Source organism: Notamacropus eugenii, chromosome 3 (assembly GCF_028372415.1).
Source record: "Notamacropus eugenii isolate mMacEug1 chromosome 3, mMacEug1.pri_v2, whole genome shotgun sequence".
Taxonomy (NCBI): domain Eukaryota; kingdom Metazoa; phylum Chordata; class Mammalia; order Diprotodontia; family Macropodidae; genus Notamacropus; species Notamacropus eugenii.
The window spans coordinates 213,169,927-213,196,130 of record NC_092874.1 but is presented as its reverse complement, the minus strand read 5'-3'; the positions used below and the strand labels follow the sequence as shown (position 1 = coordinate 213,196,130).

The 26,204-nt window shown below is 35.0% G+C and overlaps 1 protein-coding gene across 2 annotated transcripts in view; it reads right to left on the bottom strand.

The window, feature by feature from the left end:
* The window catches only part of LRRK2 (leucine rich repeat kinase 2), a 253,844-nt gene that overhangs the window by 28,433 nt on the left and 199,207 nt on the right, over nt 1-26,204 (bottom strand). For both annotated transcript variants that reach the window (XM_072654313.1, XM_072654315.1), the window contains 8 exons: nt 24,675-24,821; nt 17,071-17,171; nt 14,322-14,512; nt 11,899-12,059; nt 10,341-10,511; nt 1,992-2,092; nt 976-1,170; nt 203-396 (listed from right to left, as the gene is read on the bottom strand). In XM_072654313.1, the coding sequence (XP_072510414.1) occupies nt 203-396; nt 976-1,170; nt 1,992-2,092; nt 10,341-10,511; nt 11,899-12,059; nt 14,322-14,512; nt 17,071-17,171; nt 24,675-24,821 (1,261 nt within the window). The remainder of the gene's footprint in view (nt 1-202; nt 397-975; nt 1,171-1,991; nt 2,093-10,340; nt 10,512-11,898; nt 12,060-14,321; nt 14,513-17,070; nt 17,172-24,674; nt 24,822-26,204) is intronic.

Sequence of the window (26,204 nt, the reverse complement as noted above, 5' to 3'; positions counted from 1 at the left end):
TTCATAATTCTACCAAGTCCATCATGCTTACAGTGCATCTAGGAAAGCAGAGCAGTCATCTATTTTCTTTGGTATATGAAAACCAATTACAGTATGTTAAAACAATATCAAATATGTCATGTTTCCCTGAAAATTGTGCATATAATAGAGGTGGACAGTTGAAAACTGTTTTTCCCCACTATGTTCAAACTTGTCAAGATACCTTTGATTAGAAAAAGAATTGCAGTATAAACAAGTAACAGAGTCAGTCATTCTTTGAAGCACGTGGCTCTTTTCATCATCTTCTGTCTTGACTGCCAATAGGGTGCCAGACTGTGTTCCGGCCACAATCCAGCTTTCCTTTTCAACCAGAAGATACACAACGGCAAGGCACAATATTCTACTTTCTGTCACATCCTGCCAATGAAATGCAATAAACTTTTAAAAGAGTTTTTGGTGCCAGTTTAAATAAGGAAAACTTGAATATCATGTAACACCTAGCAGTTTTGTGCCTATTTGAAGATTAAAATTAAGCAATTACAAAATGCATTTGGTATCTTACAAAACAAACATATCATGCAAAACAAACACCAATAAAACTCTGAATATGATTTAATGAAAGCTTTATTACTAGAGTTATGCAAGCTTTCTCTTAAAAGAAAAGTTAGGTACAATATTTGTTAGAGTAGAATTACCAGAGTAATATATTTTCTTCTTTCTTAATAAGACTTTATCATCTTACTAATTAATACAATTTTATCACATACATACAGTGCTTTTTAAACCACAGCTGTAACATACCATAACCCAAACCAAATATTTTAGTTATAAAAATTATTTCATAAAAGTAGCTTTCCTGCATTCATCTATTTTTTGCCAAGCAATTTATCAAGCTAATATATTAGTCACCCAATATTTTCATATTATTTGAAAAGAATTTTTTTTAAAAAACACAACTTTAAAAAATTTTGGTACACTGGTAACAAGCAACCATACCTTAGAGATTTGTCTTTCAGTATTTATCTCAAGACAGGACAGTTGTCCTGTATCATTGTTCCCACTACCCAGCCAAATAACTGCATTCTTGCTGCTTTGGTTTGTAACAACCATGCATTCAGCTACAGAGATTTTGGGTATTAAAATATATCTCATTAGACATATTAATTCAGCTGAGTTCAAAATTTCATATACCTGCAGGGGAAAAATTGATCAAAACACAGACTGAATTAATTTTAAACACTTTGCCTTGAGAAATCTTATGAAAGTACATCCAAGTACAACGCTTATCAAGCAAAATCTAAATCTCATAAATTAATCTCTAATCAATATATTTTCTCAAGGCTTATGCAAAATGACATGATAACTTAAGAGGCAGTTATGGGGAACTAGAAAACATCAAGCCAAAACTGAATTCTGTACTACATTATGCAGACCAGATTGCTCAGAAAGAATTATACAGAATGAGAGGTTAAAGACATATTTAGATTAATAACATTTTAAAGGGATACAAGTTTTAAAAGTTCAATTTTCTGTCACATGAAGGTAATTTAAACTTAGCTAACATTGGTCCAAATGAACCAAATACCAAAAAATTATCAATAGACTCTAGTTAATGATATTTTGGACCCACACAATCTCATGTACCTCATTTTAATATAAGACAAAGGAGAATATCTATAGAATCAATAGGAATGATGAAAATAAAAAATAATTTAATTCAGAAAGTCATTACAGTACAATAAAAGCTAGTCTGGCAAACTAATGTGGCTAATGCCTATGAAAAGCTAGTTTAAATGGCAAAAAGGAGCAATCAGTTAACAAGATTGTAGAACTGGATCCTTAAAAATAATGAACCAAAAGTACTTTCCTTTTTCAGGTTGGAAAAATGTCAAGTTTAATAACACTTTTTCTACAATATAAAATCCCAAATTTCTTCTTAACTGGTAGAACTCAATACATTATTTCAAAATGACATAATAATGGCTATTTGTATATAAATTTAAAACAAAAACCTGGGCAGATGTTGGCCTTTCCTGTGGATTTTCTTTCAGACACTTCTTAATTAAGTTTTCTACCTTAGGCCATGGAGTACAACCATATTCTTTAACTGGATCTAAAACATTCAAAATAAATCTCATTATTATAGCAATAATACAAATAAGAACCACTGTTTGAATATAATTAATCAATCAATAAACATTTATTAAGAACCTGCTATGTTGCAGGTACTGTGTTAAGTGCTGGGGAAATAAAGAGAAGCAAAAGATAGTGTCTGCCTTCAAAGAGTTTACAATCTAACTGAGGAAATAACATGCAAACAAAGCAAACTATATACAGGATAAATAGGAAATAGTTCTTAAATACTGTGTTAAATTTTGCCTCCAGAGTATCCACACAGAAAAATGGAACACTCTGCTATTATAAGTCAAATATCATAACAAAAAATTCCATAAGACTGTTACAAGAAAAGACTTGGAAATTTTTATATTGTACAATGCTTCCAATTTTGAAATTTGTTGACAAGAAATTTTATCTACATTCACAATAAACATTTGATTCAATAAACAGTAAACGACAATGAAGTACAAAGTTACTTTATTCTAGAACCTGACGATGCAAAGAGGAAAAATGGTAGCCTTTGTCTTCTTTTTTTATTAATATACTCCTTAAAAGAACCTATTATATGCTAGGTATTGGTGTTAAGTAATGAGATACAAAGACAAGAAAGAAATAGCCCCTGCCTTCAAGGATCTGTCATGTACACATGTAAGTATATACATGTCAGAGTGAGGTTTCATACCCCACATCAGTTAATGTAATCAAAGAAAGTCACAGATACCTCAGATGAATCAAAGGAGCAGTAACTATTAAGTTTTCCTAAAACTCTATGATTTAAAAATGTCTTCAGTCAACTCTCAATGATAAGAGAGTTTTAACCAACAGCTGATACCACAAAGAAAAAGTCTTAAAATTGAGTAAGAGAATAAGACATGTTTCTGAGCTACTGTATAAAAACAGCAAGTCAACTTGGAAGTCCAATAATTCAATAGTGGAAAAACTCTAGTTTGGAGACTACCAGTTGGAGAATTGGAGCCCAAACTGGAGGAAAAATAAGGCTCATAAGAGTAAACTGCTTGAGGAGGTTGACAGGGGTAAGTGGAGTAGGGAGTAGATTACTGGATTTTTTCTTCTCCCCTACCTAACCTTTTCAATGAAGATATCTGAGCAGTAGATAACAATTATAGTGAGGGAATTACATAAGGATTCTATGAAGTGAGGAAAAACTTTTAGTACCAGTATCTCGATCATTACCTCTTTGCCCTGTGTGCTCTCTCTATATGTATTTCATTACCATTGTACTCTAGGTTTGAGCCTCCATTTTCTATGGATGTTGTGTGCATTTGTGGGAGACTGTACCCCAGGCTTTCAAGGGAAAGGTTTCATGTCAACTGTTCTTACTATAGAATCTTTGTAAACGCTTTTGTTAAAAGTTAATTAAATCTACTGACAAAGGGAAACCCAAAAGGTTGGCACTAGAACCCAAAAGTATCCGTTGTCTTCTGATATACACACTCAATTTTGAGTGTGAGTTTTAGTTTAAAGAAGTAACCCAAAGGGTTTACATAAGGAGAGATTTAATATTTATGCAGTAAAATATAAGGTCATTAGGGGTAAGGGTGGGACAAAAATATCTGAGTAGCACTTAACATGGCGCCTGGCATATAATAGTCACTTATTTAATGTTATTTGATTGACTGATTGATTGAAAGGCCATGTTTATGAAGTGGTGGTTACATTAAGCTTTAAAAAAACCTAGGGATTCTGGAGATGATGAGAGCTGGCTGTGGTGGCACATGCCTATAATCCCTACTACTTAGGGAGGTTAAAATGTTCTGAGGTGTAGTGGGTATAAAGCCAATTGAGTTTTTAGCACTATATTTGGAATTAGTATGGTGAGCCTCTAGGAGTAGAGGACAGGGAGAGAATGGGAGGGAATAAGAAAGAGGAAGGGAAGGGGGAAGAGAAATGAGAACATAATTCACTGAAGGCATAAATGCAAAGGAATGAAAAATATTTCAAGTAAGGAATAGCAAGAAAGCCAATTTTGTCTGTACTGAAGACTGAATAAAAGGAAATAATATTTAATGAATCTAGAAAGGAAGTCCCACCTCCACAACCTTCACCTCCAGTCTCTGGCCCTGAAAGTGTACATATGTACCACCTTCTTGCCTCTCCAAGCTCTGGGCTTACAACTGAATCATGGCTAAACATATCAAAAAAGTTGGAATTGTTGGCAAATATGGAACACATTATGGTGCATCCCTGAGAAAAATGGCGAACAAAGCTAAAATTAGCCAGTATGCCAATTATAACTTCTGTGGCAAGTCCAAAATGAAGAAATGGGCTATGGGTATCTGGCATTGGGTGTCCTGTATGAAAACATACATAGCTGGTAGTACATGGACCTCCAAGACCATCTCTGCAGTCACAGACAAATCTGCTATCAGAAGACTGAAGGAACTGAAAGACCAGTAAAATCTTCTCCTTATCAAATATCTGTAAAGTGTAGTCAAACAATAAATAAGTTAATTTATGGAATAAAAAAAAATTAAATCTAGAAAGATAGAATAGACCCAAACTGTGAAGTACTTTAAAAGACAAGCATAAAACTTCATATTTTATCCTAGGAGCAATAGAAGGACAATGGAGTAACATGGCTAGGACTGTTTTAAGAATATCATTTTGGAAACTATGAGGACAATGAATGGAAAGAGAAAAGATTAGAGGAAAGGAAACCAATTAAAATGGAAAGTCATAACAATCTAAATCAGAGATAAATCAGGGTCTAAAGTAGGGAGATGGTCATATGAGTGGACAAAAGAGGGAGATACATGAGATAATGTAGAAATATAATAGACAGATTATAAGACAGGACAGGACTTCTGGGAGTGAAAATGGCAGAGCAAGCTGCAAACCACTGTAACTCTCCCATACTTACCTCCAAACAACTATAAAATAGAGGCCCAAAACAAACCCTGGAAAAGCAGAACCAGCAAAAAGACAAGGTGAAACAATCTTTAAGTCCAAGAAACTTGGATGATCAGCAAGAAAAGTCCATCTCACTCGGGTGAAAGGAGAACAAAGCCCAGGATGGGAAGTGTATCAGCAAGCCAACAATAAGCCCCACCTTAGCAAACCAATGGAAGATCCTGAGCCCCAGTGTGATGGAGGAGGCAAATTCCAACACCAGAATCCCCCATGTGCTTAGCATAGCTAAGCGAACAGCAGTCGCCAGCTCTAAAAACTACCATATACTTCAGTGTAGCCCTAGGCAAACATACAAACAAGTCTCTAGGCCAGTGTATAAGGCTCATAAAAAGAAACTGCTTGAGGAGGTTGGCAAGGTGAGGTGGAGTAGGGAATAGACTATTGAACTTTTCTCCTTCACCCCTATCAAACCTTTTCAAAGATGATATCTGAGCAATACATAACTATGTATCCAGCCAGGGAATTATATAAGGATTGTATGAAATAAGGAAAAAATTTCAGTACCAGGAGCTGATCATTATCCCTTTGCCCTATGTGCTCTACAGGTGCTTAAACAAACAAGCAGCTGCTAACCTGCACTGGCCCATCATCTTTCAGTGTAGCTCTGGGCAAAGAGGTAGCCTCTAAAGGACTGACCACTTTGTAGTTAAGTGTAATTAAAAGGAAACACAGGACCCCACTGGATTTCAGCACATGCCAGACATCACCACTAGGACCAGGTAAGCTGTCAGACCCCTATGACCTCTAGCACCACCAGCCAATCCCCACCTTTTGCCCTCAGTGCAGCACCAGGTCCCCTGTGGGCCTTAGGGCAACACCACTGCAGCATCAGGTAAAAAACCAGGGCCTACAAGAAGTTGGAGACAGTGCCTCTGCCATCCTTGGAGCAGAGGTCAAATTTAAAAGAAAAGAAAAAGGTAAAAAAAAAAGGGGGGGGGGCAGGAATGGCCTGAAAGCAACAAAAAAAGAATGACCATAGAAAGTTATTACAGTGACAGGGAAGACCAAGACAATTTTAGAAGAGGACAACATTGTCAAAACACTATATGAGCAAAAGCTCAAAGCAAAACAGGAAGTGGTCTCAAACACAGACGACTTCATGAAAGAGCTCAAAGAAAAGTTTAAAAATCATACAAGAGAGATGGAAGAAAATTTGGGAAAAGAAATGAGAGTGATATAAGATAATTATGAGAAAAGAGTCAACTGTTTGGAAAACTGCTTAAAAAGTGTCATTGACCAAATGCAAAAGGAGATACAAAAATCCACTGAAGAAAATAACTCCTTAAAGCATACAACTGGCCAAAAAAGAAAATACAAAAACTAATTGAGGAAAACAATATGACAAAAATTAGAATTGGGCAAGTGGAAACTAATAATTCTGAAATATTAAGAATCAGTCAAACAAAAATAAAAGAATGAAAAAATAGAGGAAAACATAAAATACCTAATTGGCAAAACAACTGACCTAGAAAACAGATCTAGGAGACTCAATTCAAAAATTACTGGTCTACTTGAAAGCCATGATCAAAAAAAGAGCCTTGACAGCATTTTTCAAGAAATCATCAAAGAAAACTGCCCTGAGATTCTAGAACCAGAGGGCAAAATAGTCATCAAAAGAATCCTTCAGTCACTTCCTAAAAGAGATCCCAAATTGAAAATGCCAAGGAATATTGTAGCCAAATTCTGAAATTACCAGGTCAAAGAGAAAATACTACAAGTGGCCAGAAAGAAACAATTCTAATATTGGGAAGTCACAATCAGGATCACGCAGGACCTGGCAGCTGCACCATGGAATATAATATTCCAGAGGGCAAAGGAGCAAGGACTACAACCAAAAATCACTTACCTGGCAAAATCAAGCATAATGCATCAAGGGGAAAAAATGGTCATTCAATGAAATACAAAGATTTCAAATTTTTATAAGGAGAAAACCAGAACTAAACCAAAAATCTGACCTTTAATATCAAGACTCAAGAGAAGAATAAACAGGTAAAAAGTGAAAAGAAAATATAAGGGATTCAACAGAACTAAACTGTTTATATCTGTACATAGAAAGATGATATATGTAACTCTTAAAAACTGTACCACTAACAGTACATATAGAAGGAAAATATATAGACATGAAACAGGTATAAGGTGAATTTAAGGGAATGACAAAAAAATTTAAGGGATGAGAAAGAGGAGTACACTGGGCAAAGAGGGAAGGGAGTGGTAGAATGGGGTCAATTATCTCATATGGAGAGTCAAGAAAGAATTTTTACAATGGAGGGGGGGAAATGGAAGGGTGGGTAATGGGTAATGCTTGAACCTTACTCTCATCAGTATTGGTTGATGAGAGAATAATACACATGATCAGTTGAATATAGAAATCTAACTTACCGAACAGGGAAGCAGGAGAGAAGGAGGGGTGGAGATTGGGGTGGAAACTGATATAAGGGAGGACGGATCAGACAAAGTGGTAGACAGAAGTAAAACACTGATGAGGTGGGAAAGGGCACAAGGAGAGAGAGAACAAAGAGAAGGAAGAATAGGATGGAAGGAAATACACAGTAATCATAACTCTCAATGGGAATGGGATGAGCTCTTCCATAAAACAGAAGCAGATACCAGAGCAGATAAAAAACCAGAACCCTATACAATACTGTTGTTTACAAGAAACATACTTGAAGCAGAACGACTCTCACAGAGTAAAGGTAATGGGCTGGAGCAGACTCTACTGTGTGTCAGCTGAAGTAAAAAAAAAGCAGGGGTAGACTAAATAAAAGCAAAAACGGATTTAATTAAAAGGGATAAGGAAGGAAACTACAACCTACTAAAAGTTACTATAGACAACAAAGCCATAAAACTAAAAGAACAAGGAAGAGCCTACCTGTCAGATCTATGGGGAGGGGAAGAACTCATGACCAAATGAGATAGAGAGCATTTTAAAATGTAGAATAAATAATTTGGATCATACTAAATTGAAAAGCTTTTGTACAAACAAAACCAATATTAGAAGGAGAGCAGAAAGCTAGGAAACAATCTTTACAGCAAGTGTCTCTGACAAGGGCCTCATTTCTCAAATATATAGAGAAATGAGTTAAATTTATGAGAATACAAGACATTCCCCAATTTGATGAATGGTCAAAGGGTACAAACAGGCATGTTTCAGATGAAGAAATCAAAGTTATCTATAGGCATATGAAGAAACACTCTAAATCACTTTTGATTAGAGAAATGTAAATTAAAACAATTCTGAAATACCACCTCACACCAATCAGATTTATTAATATAAGAAAAAAGGAAAATGATAAATGTTGGAGAGGATGTGGGAAAATTGGGACACTAATGCACTGTAGGTAGAGGTGTGAAGTAATACAACCTCTCTGGAGAGCAATTTGGAACTATGCCTAAATGCAAATCAAACTGTGCATACCTTTTAATCAAGCAATACCACTTCAAATGGACAAAAAGATCTAAGAATCATCAGAGCAGAGAGGATCATTGAATCCCTGAGAGCTGATTAGATCAACAAGTCAAAATAGTACAGAGTGAGAAGAGGAAAGAGCTCAGTACAGAACTCTGGAGGACATCCATTGTTAATTGAAGTGGGGCCAGGCTTGAGGTACACAGACCCAACAGCAGGCTACTGCAATAAGTTTGGAGCCAGCCAAGGAAGGCATGGACTTGAGTGGTGGCAGTGTCAGAGCAGAGAAGGGGGACTCTTCAAAAGATGTTGCAAAAATGAAATCAACAGGCCTTGGCGACAGATTGACTAAGGTAAAGAAGTGATAGTGAATAGTAAGGTATGACATGTAGGTTGTGAGCCTGATGGACTAGGAGAATGGTGTTGCCTTCTACAGTAATAGGGAAGGTGGGCCAGGAAATTTCGGGCAGGTGAAAGACAATGAGTCCTATTCTAGACATATTACATTTCAGATGTCTACTGGACATCTAATTCCAGATGTCTGAAAGGCAGTGGAGATGAGAGACTAGAGGTCAGCAGAGAAGTTGAAGCAAAATAGGCATAGGTGAAAATAATCATCATAGAGATGGTAATTAAATCCATGGGAACTGATGAGATCACCAAGTGAAATAGAGAAGAGGGCCTAGGATAAGATCCTATGGAACACCTGTGTTTAGACAACATGGTCTGAATGAGGATCCAGCACATGAGACTGACAAGAAACAGAAAAACCTAGAGAAGGGAGAAGGTGATCAATTGTGACAAAGGCTAAAGAAAGATCAAGAAGTATGAGAATTGAGAAAAGGCTCTCAGCTAAGAGATCACTGATAACTTTGGAGAGAATAGTTTTTCTGGAATGTTAAGGTCAGAAGCTATAAAAAAGCTACTTCTTCATTTGAGATAAGGGTGAAAGAGGAGATAAGTGACAATAGGCATCTGAGTAATGAGATGAGAAAGAGGAAGAAGAAGGATGGAATAGTGAGAATAATTCAAGGTTGAGTCATGAGCAACATTTGGACAAGGGGAAAGGGATTTGAAAGTAGAGGATGTTGTATAATGTTTAACTGGTTAACTGCAGTGTCAACTGGGAAGGGAAGAAAGAGAAGACAGAGCAAAGTTGATGGACTGAAAGAGTAGTGAAGGGGAAGATGCAAAAGAGGTCATGGTGAGGATCCAACATTCTAACAGAAGAATATAAAGTATTTCAACAGATAAGTACAAGCTAAAATAAGATAGGAAATGACAGGTTTAGATTTAAAGCTAGATGAGACCTCAGAGGTAATTTTGTCCAGTCCTCTTATTTTGTAGATGAGGAAGCTGAAGTTCAAGTAATACAAGCATCTTACTGAAGATCACAGACATAAGTTGGGGAACTAAGATCTGAACTTGAGTCTTGCTTCATATCCAGTGTTTTCTCCATTTTACCCTTGCTGGGATAAAGCGGTCATTTACACAAAATAGTCTAGGAAAATTTGAGGGGGAAGAGATCATTTTCATCTGGAGAAATTAGTGCTCTTTTTCATGCATGTGGCAACTATGCCTTGAAGAAAGAGAAAGATTTCAAAAAGCAAAGATGAGGAGGGAGTGAATCTCAGGCATTGTGAAAGGTCCACACAAATGCACAGATGAAGGAATATAGAATGACTCAACAGAATTTATGCAAACCACTTAAGCAATGTACAAACCGAATTCAGAATAAAAATCTTTGAGATCAGATTCTGTTGTCTTTGTTTCAGTATCTATCTGTAGTACCTCACACAGTGCCTTAGTATAGTAGGTGCTTAATAAAATTTTGTCAGATAGAATCAATGTAGTATAACTGCAGAGTCCCTTAAATGCAAAAAGTTATTAATAAAATATAACTTACCTGGTAATCTCCCATGAATAGCTAACTCATCAAATTCATTTGGGAATTTCAGTCCTTCCAGAATTCTACCTCCTGTTGTCAAAATGTCATAAAGCAGTAAGCCAAATGAATAAATATCAGCTTGTTGGTTGTAAATTACATTTCCTTTGGCAACTTCAGGTGCACGAAACCCTGAAAATAAACAAACCAGTGAAGAGCTATGTTCTACAGTATAAGAAGCAAAATGGCATTAAAGACTAAGAATTCAGGGGGAAGAGTTCTAATTCTACTTATGTTAAGTGCAAACACAGAGGTAATACCTCTATCTTGGTAAAATTCCATCTTTATGGGTACTTTGTTCTCTGATACAAATCACCACCTGTCCTAGTCTTTGTAGATTGTTTTATTGAGGTGGGGTCACTGCACATGCTAGCAGAGTACCTTACACATAATAGATGCTTGATAAATGGTAGTTAGTAGATTGACTCTTTGATCCAAGCTTTGCTGGGCTGAGTTAAGAAAATAGTCTACTATCTTTAGTCATGACAGATTTTTAAAGTACTATTACACCTTTTCTAAGCTCTCACCAGATAATATATCCCCAATTTCTTTAATTGATTCTTACATGTCAAATTTTCATTTTCATCCCTCATTTTGGATTCTAGGCTTCTATTAATTTTTTTCTGTTTAAAATAGCTTTTTTTTTGCCATCATATTACACTGTTGAGTCATGCTGAGTTTGAGTTTGCAATACACTAAAACTCAGTTGTTTTTCTTCCCCATATGACCAGTAGACTGCCTAGCCATGTCTCTCTACCATGCTATGTCTGTGCAGCTGATTTCTGAACCCAGTGTTGGAATTATATTGTTGTCACTATTAAATATCATTGCATTAAATTTGGCTTTTAACCTTTATAAATCTTTTTTGATCCCAATTCTCTCATCTAATTAATGCTAGTTATTCTACCAAATTTCATGTGATATGTAAACTTGATAAGAAAACTATCCCTGCCTTTATCTAGCATGGTGCAGTAGAAACTATTCTAGATTTGTAGGAAAAGTACCTGAACTAGGATTATAGCTCTGTGTTTTCTACTTGGATGCTGTGCAATAAATTTGCTAACTTCTCTGGGATCAGTGTCAACCTGGAGAGAGGTTTCTAATGGAGTAATACTAACTTTTGTTCAGCCTAGGATCATAAAATCAAAGATTAAACATTGGAAGGAGGACCTTAGAGGTTTCATAATTTAACCTCATCTTTTTATAAAGGAAGAACTGCTAATTCTCTAAAAGTTTACATCTGAGGTTATGTTTTATTCTATGCAAATAGGTAGTGTGGTAATAGTAAGGAGATAGTGGGCCTTGGAGCCAGAAAGTCTTGAATTTAAATTCTGTTTCTGATACAGGGCTGTGTGTCCCTGGGAAAATCATTCAACCACTCTGTTCCCTAGCCGTTTCTAAAACTACAAGCTATAAGCAGCTGTTGTTTGGCATTTCTTAATGGGAATTTCTTACACAAATGAAATCATAGTCTTCTCCTTCCTTCCAAAAAATAGTAAGCAGACAGAATCTAACATACCTGCTGTTCCTTCAGAAGTCTTTATCCCCATTCTGCAGCAGTACTGAGCAATTCCATAATCTGCAATCTTTGCAATGACTGCAGAATTAGGATACAGGGTAAAAAGGAGCACATTATGAGGCTTCAGATCCCGGTATATAATCATTGATTCATGGAGGTATCTGTTTGATAAAGAAGAATGATAGAACATTTTTTAGTTAAGTTCATAATTAAAACATTAAAGTGTAGATACTCATAAAATATTCAGTGAATTGATTATTTTATATAGAAGTTCATTTTCAAAGTTAAAAGAAAATTACAACATGCTAGTCATTAGACTATAATATTAATTACAGTGATATAACTTGTAGATACATATTTGCACATAAATCAACGAGGCATTAAGATCTACAGTTAATTGACCAATCCAGTAGATATTTTTTACATCTTATAATAATTATTTAAAATAATTATTGTACAATCAACTAAGAAGGAGAGATAAAGCACTGACTGGCAGTCAGCATCCAGAAATGTTTTGTCAAATGAGAAGATGGGCTTAAATCCAATGAGAATAAATTCAAGAGAAAAAAATGGAAAGTCTTCCACCTAAGTGAAGAAACCCCAAACTTCAAAATATGGTATTGAAGAAGCATGTAGTTTGGGAGTTTAATGAGTGTGACATGGAAGCCAAGAAAAAAGGTAATGACTTGTATGGCATAGTACAAAGGAATAAGGTGGTGATAATCAATCAAAAAGCACCTATTAAGAGTTTACTATGTGTCAGGCACTATGCTAAGTGCTTTACAAATATTATCTCATTTGATCCTCACAACAACCTGGGAAATATCCTCATCTTCCAGATGAGGAAACTAAGGTAAAAAGAGGCTAAGTAACTTGCCCAAGGACACACATCTAACGAGTGAACTCTCTGGTTTCCAGATCCAGAACTCTGCACCATTTGATTCTCTAAAATCTAAATAATCCCTGCCCTCAAGGAGCTCATATTTCATTGAACATGTACATACAACAGTACATAAAGAACAGAAAGAAAATAAATAGAAGGTAGTCCTGAAAGTGAGGACAGTAGAGTTTGGGAGGATAAGGAAAGTGTTTCATTTAGAAGGTGGTACTTGATCAAAATCTTGAAAAAAAGGATTCTAAGAGACAGAGTTAAGGAGAGAATGCCTTTCTGTCACAGGGGAGAGCCAATGCAAAGTCACAGAGAAGAAGGAGAAATGAGCTCTGTGAGGAACAGCAATAATGCAAGAATTGTAGAATGTGGGATGGGGAATAATATGCACTTGGCCTGGAAAGGTAGGTTTGGTGACAGGTAATAAAGGACTTTAAATGCCAAACAATTGGGAGACAGATGAGCTTACTAAGTGGGGGAAAGTTGGCATGGTTCAAAATACATTTCTGGAAAAGCAGTTTCAGAAATGCTGTGATGGTAGAAATGACAAGAATTGGCCAATGGGGGTAATGAGAAGAGTCAAGGATAATTCTGGGTGATTATAGGGTGGTACTCTGGAAAATAAGAGGGAAACTTAGAAGAAGTGTGAATATGGGAAAAAAGAAAAGGAGCTGAGGAGGAGGGAAAGACTAAGAGCCAAGCACTGAACTCTCTGAGGAAGGAGAGTGTCCCGGAAGTCTACAGACAGTAGGTACCAGAATCTTGATTGAGTGATAAATATTGAATGAAAAAATCTCAAAGGAGGAAATGTGTGTGTGTGCACGTGTGTGTGTATGTGTGTGTGTGTGTGTGTGTGTGTGTGTGTGTGTGTGTGTGTGTGTGTGTACAGTTCATACCTGAGTGCACGTTGTCACTCCCATTATACTACGTGCTCCTTGAATTTCTTTGTGCTGAGCATAGTGCCTAGCATGTAATAGGTATTTACTAAATGCTTGTTGTGAACATGTCTTCTTAAGTAGCCTTCAGGAGGAGATTAGTCCTTTTCTCTTCCCCTATAACTTCCCCTTATATCTGTAGATTAAAACTATTTAGAGCATTTATATATTACTCTAAGATTTCCAAAAATCTTGGTGGTAGTTGGTGTCATTATTCCCATTTTAGAGGAAGAGGAAACTGAGAGAGACAGAAGTTAAGTGACTTTTCCAGTCACACAGATTGTAAGCATCTTAGGCTGGTTCTGAAGTCTTTCTTACTGAAATCCAGAGCTCTATCCATTGTTCCACTGCTGTATTTATTTGCATGTGTATGTGCATGTATGTGTATATAAATGTATAATGAATATATTTTGTATATACAAATACTCCACACAGATACATGAAATTAAAATTTTCTCTCTTATTTCTTTCACTTTATTGAATATCCAAGAATTCAGAAAACATCCTTGTTAAAGTCTTGTCCTATTCAAACCTCAAACAGAAATCTGAGGAAAAATTTCAAGATCCTTCTCCATTTCACTGCCAGTAAAAGTAATTACCTTAAGCCATCAGCAACATGCAGTGCTATCCTGTGCTGGAGTGTTCTGGTTAAGCTAGCTTTGTCTTGTTGAAGTAATCGATCTAGGGAGCCCTTTGAGGCTAATTCCATCACCAACATTCGGGGACGAATACCGGCAGCAATCAAAGATATCAGACTAGGGTGGTGGAGGTGGCAAAGTACTACTAGCTCCTATAAATGTTAAAAATAATAATTTGAATCAATAGGAGTATGAGATACACATACATGTTTATCAAAATTGCTTTTCTATACTTCCAGATATAATACAGAATATTCAGCATTCCATAATTTAAATGATTAGGTAGAAGGTAAGTTTGAGATGAGTTGACACTTTCTATAGAGCTTAGAAGCTCAAGATACTTTACATACTTTATTCTGCTTAAGTTAAAAATTGTTCAGTGAAAGAAGGTAGCAAATTCTTTCTTAACATATATAGAAGAAGTGGATGATGGCTCAGAAAGTAGAAATAAAAATATAGTTGGAACCCAGGGCTCCTCATTCTCCATTTAATGTTACTTTCATATGTTGGTTAGTTAGTTAAGATTTTACATAAATAAGAAACACAAGTCATTGAGACAAGAAAAATAAACTAACAATAACCACTTATATTTCTATGTATTATCCTCAGTCCAAATAGATAGAAATGATAAACATTCACTTGAAAAAAGAAAGCGTTCAAAATAGTTAATAAAGTAATGCACATAAAAACCATTACCAGAAACTACAGATAGTAAACTAGGAAGCAAAAGATTTAATGTTCACACAGATGTAGGAAATTGGCAAATAAGTTCATTGCTAATATATCTATAAATTAGTTTAAATTTTGGATAGCAATATGGAATTGTAGAAAAAGAGCTAGAAAAACATTCATATCCTTAAATTTAACAATCCCATTTTTATGTTTACATCCTAAAAAAAATTGTTGATGGGAAGAAACAGCAAATATTTCTATTCCTAGCAGCACCACTTAAAGGAGAAAAATATTTGGAAACTATGTGCCCCAATAATTAGGGAATAATTAAATTAATTGTGGTATATGACTGTAATATACTGTTAAGTGATAATTACAAAGAAACATTAGAAGACATAAATTGAATTGAATTTTTTCCTCATATGGGAAAAGCCAAATCAAAATAGGAAAAAATCATATAGTATCAAATTTTGGAAAGCTGGTTACCATCAAACAGCAACAAAACTCATGATTTTGCAGTGTATAACATGCAATCTTGTTCAAGTTTATGCACAGGATCATTCTTTCTTTTATCATGTGACAAATAATATGACAATATGATTGCACAATTATTTCTTAAACACTTATTTGCTTAATTTTATTAGCTCTTTTGCTAATGATTTGTAGGCTGTTGGTTTTTATTTCTGTTATTGCTTATAATTTTACATCACTTCTTTGGTTCCAGCTCATGTATCTGAATGACAGTATATGACAATGGAACTTAAAACAGGAATTATCAATCAATAAATAAGATAGTTTAAAATGAGCTAATTCTTATTAAAGCCATCTCGTTAAAACTATGACACCTCTGAAAAGTCTATTCAAAAGTAAAATAGTAGCATAATAACTCCCCTGTTTAAGGGGAGAAACAAGCACTACTCTAAAAAAAATGAGAGAAGCCTTAATAAAATCTGATCTCCAGCTTTGAATAGGCTTTCACCTTGGCCCCCCTAAAAAGCTTGCCTTTTTTTTTTAATCATTTTCCTGTGGGGAAGAAAGCCTAAATTCTTACTCTGTAAATAAGAAGAAATGTAGATTTTCATTTTGAAATTTTTTGGTGATTATTTCCATTTTATGGGATTTTAATATCATGCCACTAATTTTAATTACTACCCTTTCCTAATTTATTTAAGAATAAACATAATTACTTTATTTTTTAAAAATAATTTATTTTTAGTTTTCAATATTCACTTCCATGAGATTTTTGAGTTCCAAATTTTCTCTTCATCTCTCCTTTCCTCCCGGCCCAAGTCAGTGTGAAAATTTATACAGGCTCTACATATATATTCATATAGAACCTATTTTCACATTAGTCATGTTTTTAAAAATTGGAATCAATAAGAGAAACCACAAGAATGAAGAAAAAACAAGAGAGAGCAAATAATATGCTTTAATCTGCATTCACATTCCCTTGTCCTTTTTCTGGATATGGACAACATGTCCATCATGAATGCTTTGGAGTTGTCTTGGACCTTTGAATTGCTAAAAAGAGATAAGGCTATCAAAGTGAGTCATCGCACATTGTGGCTGTTACTGTGCACAATGTTCTCCTGGATCTGCTCACTTCACTCAGCGTCAGTTCATTCAAGTCTTTCCAGGTCTTTCTGAAGTCTGCCTGCTTATCAATTCTTATAGCACAATAGTATTCCCTTACATTCATATACCACAACTTCACCTTTTCATTCAATGGTGAATTCACCCAATTCATATTTGATGCTGGTAATTTGACTTTCTTCTTTCATTTTTAAATAAAATTAACCAAAATTTTTATCTACTTTATTGTTTTTTTCCACAAAAGAATCTCTTAATTTTATTTACTAGTTTAATAATTTTCTTAATTTCAATGTTATTAATCTCTTCTTTAGTTTTCAATATTTCTAATTTGGTACTTAATTGTGGATCTTTAATTTGTTCTTTTTCTAGGTTTCAAAATTATTTTCTAAGAGGTAAAAGGGCATCTATCTTTAAATGAAGGATCAAGAAAGGCAATATTTCATACTTGTCTTAATAGTCGAAGCGATGTATGTTTATTAAAAATCTTCACAGCCACTTCTTCTCCCTTATAAGATGCTCGATAAACAGATCCAAAACCACCATCACCTTTTATAAAAATGTAAAATATTTTAGCATCATAATAAATATAGTACAATCAATCCTATTTCTAGTAAATGCTGTTTGTTTTTCTATGATATCTCTTTAGTTGACTGCTGGGAAATTTGGTATTTCCCAAGATTTTTTTGTCTTCAGTACATTCATGTTTCTTCTATGTTTTTCCATATCCACTCCGTACTCAACAAAAATTTCAATTTTCAGCTAGCATCTTAAATACTTATAGTACATAAGACACTATTTAGCACTGAGATAAGTTATAAAGACATCTATAATGTACAATATTCTATATGCATATTAGGAAGGTGCAATGAAAAGTACTATATAATATCTAAGGAGAAAGATTACAACTAACATAGGGTATCAGGGAAGATTTCACTAAAAAGATGGCCCTGGTGTTAGACTTTAAAGGATGGACAGGCAATTTAACAGACAAAGATGAAGAAAGGTATTATTCCCTATCTTTGGATAGGGAACAATATGATTTAAAAACAGAGATAATTTTTTTAAAAAGACATTCAGTGCTGAGAGGGAGAAGACAGAGAGAAAAGGATTTAGTTTAGTTGCAGTATAAATTGCATGGAGTAATATAATAAAATAAGGTTAAAAAATTTGGGTTGATTCAGAGCATAGCAGGTAAATGAAGATTTTGGAGTACAGGAGTGATATGACTAGTTCTATGCATAAGAAACGTTAGTCTGGCAGTTCTACAAAGGACAGCTTGAAAAAGGATGAGGAAAGAGAATGTAGGAAAACCTATCAAGAAGCGATCTTCAGTTCAGGTTGCTACTGAGGAGTAGCAGAGACCTATACTAGGGCTATGGAAAAGAAAATAGAAGAGGTTTTCTGAGGTGGCATCAACAAGATTTGGTAGCTGAATATAGAAGACAGTGAGGAAAGTCTCAAAGACAGCAACAATAGTTTGAATATGAGGGACTGAATACTGGAATGGGACAGGAAAAGAGTAAATTTTGGGGGAAATATAAACAGTTTCGTATATGTTAAGTTTTTGGTGCATATAAACCATTCAAATGGAAATGTCTTACACAGTCTGGAGGTCCAAAAGTAGAATAGAAAGAGAAACATAAATTTGAGGAGAATCTGCATAGATGTCATTGCTAAAAACATGAGATTAAATGAGATTGCCTTATAATAATATAGAGGTGCAAAGATAAAGGAAAGTGAGGCAAAATAACTTTGCATAATATACCTATATTAAATGATCAACGAGAACAAGGAATGAAGGAAGATGGAGATAGAGCATTTTGTAAGACAAAGGACAGAAAGTTATAGTAAATGAGGATGAGGCCTAAAAACATCTGGATTTGTTGATAAGTAGGGCAGAGATAAACTTTGAGAGCAATTTAGGTAAAATAAATAGAATGGACTGGTGGAAGTGGAATAAGAGCTAGCTCAGGATGGTATGAGAAGAGAATGGGTAGTGAGGAATATGAAGCTATGGGATGGAGTTGACCCTTTTTCAGTGAATAAGAGAAAATAACAAATATTAAGAGAAAAGGTATGTTTTGGGGGGACTTTTGAACATATCTGTAAGTATATGGCAAGAAGCCAGTGGAGCAGGGGCATGGAAACAGAAGGAAAAGGGGATAGGAGGAAGAAAGGGAACATGTCTTTATTAAACACTTGGTATTTGCAGGCACTATTTGCAAGGTAATTTATAAATATTTTATCATTAAATCCTCATAATAATCCTGAAAGATAGGCTCTTGAATAGAGGTTAAGTGACTTGCCCAGGGTTACACAACAAATAAATGTCTGAGGTCACAATTGAATTCAGGTCTTCCTGATTCCAGACTTAGGGCCCTATACACTGCACCAATTAGCTACTAGTAGTTTCAGGGAAGTTTTTTTTTTTTTGTATTGACTGATAACAACTGAAAATGTTTGTAGGTATGTGGGAAGGAACCAGTGGAAAAGGGGTTAAAGATATATGAAAGAAAAAAGGTAGTTCCTTCTTCTCTTTCTGTTAAGGGTAGCACTATTTTCCTGGTCATTCAAGTTTGCCACTTAGGAATCATTCTGACTTTTCATTCTCACCAATTTCCCATATACAATAAGTTACCAAGCCTAGTAACTTTATCTTCATGATATGTCTCTTACCCATTCCCTTTTCTATATTCATACAATCATCTTATTTCAGGCCTTCTTCACCTCTTGGTTGTATTATTATAATGGATAGAGATATACTGTTCTCATTCTTGCAAGCCCAACATGGAACCATTCTTGCTCTGATAATTTCCCAAATACTCTGCTTTTAGAAGAGTTACTATTCTTACTCCCCATTTCCAATTCCAGACTCTCCCCCCTGCCACCACTACTCAAAAAAAATTTTTCCTTTTTTGAGGTTCTTTCTATCTTTATTTATCATCCAGTCTGGATCCTAGTGGTTATTATCTGTTAGCCCCAGGTCATTCTCTTCCTTGATATTACCATCTCACCATACGTTCCATTCCTATGAAAAGAACTTTGAATTTTCTTTAACTGACCGTAAGCTCCTGGTTGTATCTTTCCTTATTCCTCACTCCTCCTCAACATATTCTTTGTTCTCGTTGTGATTTCTATTCATTCAATATTCTTCCAGCCATCTACCCAAATAGGGCTTAATTTTGTTCCCTCCTCAAACTATGTTCCATTGTTAACTACGTCAACTTCTCTCTGTTCTCTTGTTCCACTGGCTTGGATTAATTCCACTATCCAATTCCATGTACTGCTGAATGAAACGAAAAGAAATAATACATCTACATAGTCTGCTATGGATTTGTTATCCATTCTCAACTGGGCCCTTATTTAGGCAAGCAATTCTTTTGCTTTTTTCCTAAGTTGATTCTCCAAGTGACTGCTCAAACCTTACCTTCTCAAGTCTCCCACATCATTCCCTTCCCCAACATGCCCTATTCCCTGAAAATTTACCAAGGAAACAGGCTTTCTGCTATGAGCTCCCACCTTTTCTCTTCTCTATACCTAATAACTTCTTGAATCTTTCATTCTCTCCTCTTTAACTCCAGGATTCAATGAATTAATGTTAAAGCATATATTAAGCATTAAGAGCTGAGGATGCAAAACAAAGATAGTCATTGACCTTTAAACACTCACGTTCTAAAGCGTCCTGCATAACTTGTGGCCCCCAGGCTGCATACAGCCCTCTCGTGGCTTGCAGCACACCAAAGGATTTCCTCTACATACAAAGGATATTTTCCTTTGTATTTTTCACAGATCACCTGAAATCCTTTGGTCTGCCACAAACCGCTGTAGGCCAAAAAGAGTTCCAAGTTGTGCAAGCCTGTTTCAAAGGTAGAAAAACAACTGAAATGGTGGCCCGAGAAACAGAGAGGGGCAGTTTGGTACAGAAAGTTATAAGGATGGTAAGAGATAAAAGAGAAGTGGACTGATAAACGCTCATCCAGGAATGCTGGCAAAAGTAAGTGATAATGGTTCATGGTTCCAGAACTGGAAGGAGAGTCAGGGAATAGAAAAGAAGGAGCAGGTAACATAATGATGATGGTGGCAGCATTTAAACAACACTTTAAGGTTTACAAAGAACTTTACAAATACGAGCACATTTTATCTCCATATCATACCTCAGGTGCCATTAGATTCCCATTTTACAAATGAGGAAACTGGGGCAGATAGAAGTTAAGTGATTTGCTCAGGGTCACACAGCTATTAAATATCTGGGGCTAGATTTGAACTCAGGTCTTCCTGACTTCAAATCCATCACTCTATCAACTGTACTACCAAGATGGCTAGTGAGGAGGTGGCTAGAAAAGAGAGAATGAAATTAAATATGATTGAGGCTTTCCAAAAATACTGTTTTTTAGAGAGACAATCACCTATCAGGAGAGTGGGAACCTAGGGAAGAAGTTTCTAAAGGGCTAGGGCAGGAGTTCCAGAGGCTGTTGGCAAGGAAGCATTTGGGATGTGACCTGCCTCACAAAACCCAGGCCCTCTCCATGAGCCCTTGATCCCATTCCTTCCTGCTTTCTCCACAATATTTTCCCAACAATTATCCTCTCTCTCACCCTAATCCTCAACCTCTATCTACTGATTTTTTCTCTATTGCCTAAAAATGTGCCTAAATATCCTCCATCTTCAAAAAAAATTCCTCTCTAGTCTCTACCATCTCATCAAACTGTGGTGCTGTATCTCTCCTCTCTTTCTCAGTTGAACTTTTGGGGAAGAAAATTGTCTACATTCATTGCTTCTACATCTTTTCTTATTCAAATCTCAATCCTTTGCAAGATAGATTCCAAGCTTATAATTAAAGTGAAATTACTCTGCTCAAAGTTACCAAAGATCTTTTAATGACCACATCTCATTTCCTTTTCTCTGGCCTCATCTTTCTTCCTTTACTGTCACAACTGATATTCCTAATTATCCTCATCTTCTGAGAATGCTTTCTTATTTGTTTTCATGACATGGCTTTCTCTTAGTTCTTTTTCTGTCTATCTACTTAACTTCTCTCTCTCCCTCCCTCCCTCCCTCCCTCCTTCTCTCTCTCTCTCTCTCTCTCTCTCTCTCTCTCTCTCTCTCTCTCTCTCTCTCTCTCTCTCTCTCTCTCTCTCTCTCTCTCCCTCTCTCTCTCTCTCTCTCTGTAGGGAGGAGGGCAAGGCAATTGGGGATTAAGTGGAGTGTCAAGTGTCTGAAGCCAGATTTGAACTCAGGTCCTCCTGACTCCAGGGCTAGTAATCTATTCACTGGGTTACCTAGCTGCCTCATGATTGATCCTTCTCTATCACCTTTGGTAGATCATCTGTATTATTTCCACTAAGTGTTGGTGTACATCAAGTCTTGTCCTGGACCTCCTTTTCTTCTATGTCTACATTTTCTCGTATAGTAATCTCATCAACCCCCCTGAGTTCATTTATCATCTCAGTATAGACAACTGAGATCTACATTCTTCTTTCTCCAGTCACAAATCACCAGCTGTATATGGTTATTTTAAACTTTTATCTCATAGGCTTCTTAAATTCAAATTCATTCTTCTTTCCTCCTTATCCATTCTTCTTCTGGACTTTCCTAATTGTACTGCTACATGCATCATTATCCTTTAAGTTCTAGAAGTTTTCAACTTCAGTATAATCTCAATTCCTCATTCATTCCAAACATCTAATTGGCTTCCAAATTTTGCCATTTCTCACTACAATATCTCTACCATTTTATGTTTTCTCTCCACACACAAACACCATTCTAGTCAAGACCCACACAATCTCTCACCTAGACCATCAAAATGAGGTTCTAATTGGTATCCAACCCAAATCCCTCCCATTCTAATCCATCTTCTAGCCAGATCACAAAGAGATTTTCCTATAAATTAACCTATATAGTTTCCTATGGATTCACCATGTCATTCTCCTAGTCAAAAAAATCCAGAGGCTCATTATTACCTCTAGAAAAATTATAAACTCTTCTAACATTTAATGTTCTTAACAACCTGGTTCCAGACCACCTTTCCAGTATATATTACTCAAATTTCCTGACCTTTCTCTTTATTAATGTCATTACCACTTTTCTAATTTTAAAACTTTGAAATTCTGAAAACAATTCAAGGAATCTGGATTTTTCTTTTGACATGACTGAAAAATTACTGAACAACAACAAAATATTTTTTTAGACCTTTCCTTCTCCCTAAAAATTATTTCCTCTCCAAGTCATGCTGTCAAAGTCTCGGTAGGCACTCAATGCCCAGGTCAAATATTACATCCTTTCCAACTCAAAGTAATCTTTCCCTCCTCTGAATTTCTATAAATCCTTATTCAGGTCACTCTTCAGAATATATACACATATATTCAGAATGTATATACATATGAACAAAGCTTTGTATTTCAGTTGAGTACATCCACTAGAGGGGAGGGATCATATCATTCATCCTTGTATGTCACAGTGTTCTCTATGTTGAATATATTCAGTATATATTTGTTGAAAATAAACCTCAATTCCTTCATTACTATAGAGTCCTGACAGAGGTAGAATACAATCTATAATGAGAGACATAGTTAACATATTGGTTGGATTTGCTGAGTTGCTTTTTTCCACCTTTCTTTTTAATCTTTGTTAGAAAAGATACCTTCCTAGGAAGGGGAGAGGGGTGTGTGTGTGTGTGTGTGTGAGTGTTGTGAGTGTACATGTATGCTCAAATATGTGCATATGCATATATAGCTTATATATATAAACACATTTATTTAAAAATGAATGTGATAAAAAATAGGCATCAATAAAAATTAAAAAGATAACATTATACTTGTTGAATGAATAAATGTGACTATACACAGAATTAAAGAATGAGAACAATGAAAACAGTGGGATCCTGAAAGTGATGGAACAGAAAACACAAATACCAAGTAGAGACATTGTGTATATATGTGCATGGGGGCGGAGGGATGGGTAGGAAGAAATATGAAAGAAGTTGTGCAAAATAGACTATTTATTTATGGACTCTCAAAAACATGAAGCAGTGTTATACCATGAAAACCACAGATGGCAAATTATACAATTTACTTATTTGTATCATACCCAAAACCTACCTGCAAATTCGTAGCTCTGTACTGTCTTGGTTATTCCATTAACTGAATTAAATACTGAGGCTTGGATAAACAACTGTAATAACCTCAGGCATGCTTATTCTGGATATTAACTAAGGTTCAATTTATCAACAGTTTTTTAAAAGCATAATTCTAAAAAACAACAAGTTTTCATGTACTATATGTTAATGTTAAATCATCACATCACACCTTTCAGATGACTCTATGAATATCAGATTTCCTGAACTTGAAGCTCTGTGGAACTAATCTACCTTATTTGATATTCCAGATCCAAAAGTTTTTTATTTTTAAGCATATGAATTTATTGTGCAAACACTTCCAGGAAGCTCAAGATTTTTAAGTGGATATACACTCTATATAAGGCATAGCCTTTATTTCCACAATTTCTTCTAACATTGCAAAGTCTCTACTACACAAGGATAATCTCAAACCTTCTTCATATCCTGAAATAAAGAAGATCTCAGAAGGGCTTTCTTCATGTAGTTTTATGTTTCTAAAAAGGATATCTCATACCACCTCCTCTTCAGTGAAACTCTAGGAAGCAATACTGCACAGAGTAAACAGCACTAGCTCCAAACAGAGCACTTGAGTTCAAATCAACCTATGATATTTTTAATTCCCCTTGGCCTTAGTTTCTTCAACCATAAAATGATATGTTCTGTTAGCTCCTTTCTAGCTCTAGATCTATGAATCTACATAAGTCCAAATTTTTTTAATGAAAAAGATAAGCATTTTCAAATATAAAATTCCAAATACAAATTATAATAACATAATATACATAATGATGACAGATAAAAGAGAATTATGAATTGTTAATGATTTTAAAATTCAGAGGAAAAACTAAAGAAATAAACACTTAGTGTATGTTCAATTTTTTTTTGTGTATATGTGGCATCTACTTTGGTATATTTCCACTAAATTATAAAATATTTACCTAAAAGAAATTCTGGTGCTTGTTCAAATTCCAACTCATCATTATTCAACATGATATTTCTAGGTAGATCAGCCAAAATTAAATCAGGAGCAATATGGCCTATTGGGATAGTAAGCCTTGGTTGATCTGGATTAATTAAGAGATCTCCTGTGAAGAGAGGAATACATTTTTGTTAAACGTGGCAGTTAGTTAAAAAGTGAATACATTCAATATTTATTTTTTATTGATTTAATCCCACTTTGATCTACTTAGCCATCATTAAATTTTTGTACTAATGTGTCTGATTTTGTTCAAATATTATAGTTCACATATTTATAGACAGATGATAATACAGAATTAGTTATAGATGTAGATATATGTAGATGAATATGAATGTATATACATTTGAATTTATTTACTCTGCCATGGTATTGTTTCTTTCCTTTTTTGTTTTCACCTCTAATTCTTTCCTTTTTTTCCAACCATGTATTCTCTTAAAGTCTACTCTTTATTCTCATCACTTTCTATATTATTTCCATTTGGAAGTGTTGAAAAATTTCACACTGACCATTAATTCTAATTTTTAAAAATTCTCATCTATTTTTGGGAATCAATGACTCCTGAAAAGCAAGGTCTTATGACCACTGGCATGCCCTTAGAGTAAGAAAGTGGTTTTGAGAAAGTATTCTCAGGGATAAAAGATTTGCTTGCCCTATAGATGGTTTTCATCACAATCCATCTTACTAGATGCAGATATGTATAGTATAAGCAATAGAAACACATATTCTACCTCAGAGGACATTACAACTCTCCTGATGATATTCCGTATAGGAGGGCAATCAGGAAAGCACACACACGTACTGACCATTGAGTACATGCTGTCTAGTCTTTGCTTACAAATGCATATACATATTGGCCTTTTAATCCATAGAAAACACAAACTGGCTCACCCATTAGTGGGTATGCTAAAGATATATTCCCACTGTCTCCAGTACTAAAGTATACTATTTAAAAGAGTTTCAGGAAGAATTCTCTAAAGTTGTATATGCCCTCATATCTTCTCTTTAACTTCTCAGGTTAGCTGTGTTAACGCATACTGCAAACTATCCTAAGTCACCTAAGGAAAGTCAACTAATTAGGATGTTCTCAGCTCTACATTATCTTTTCCATCATAAAGTTTTTTCATTAAGCGTATCTGTACACTTTACCTATATTTATACAGCATTTAAATCCTGAAGCAATAATGGACAATAGAATATCTGTTTTTATTTTGTTCTGTGCTACACTACATTACACTAGAATAAATATATTTCAAAGACTCTTTTAATACACATATTAATTTATATATATTTATACATAAAATTTATATATGTATATAATTTATATTAATTTATACATGTTGCATTATGAATGCAATAGGAGTAAGAAATGGACCTGAAATTTCATTGGTAGAGGCAAATCCAAGACCAGTAAACTTCCTCTAGCAAATCAGTTAGTTTATTCTCTGAAATTTCTAGTCTTAGAGAAAATGTCTAGAGAACTGAGAGTTTG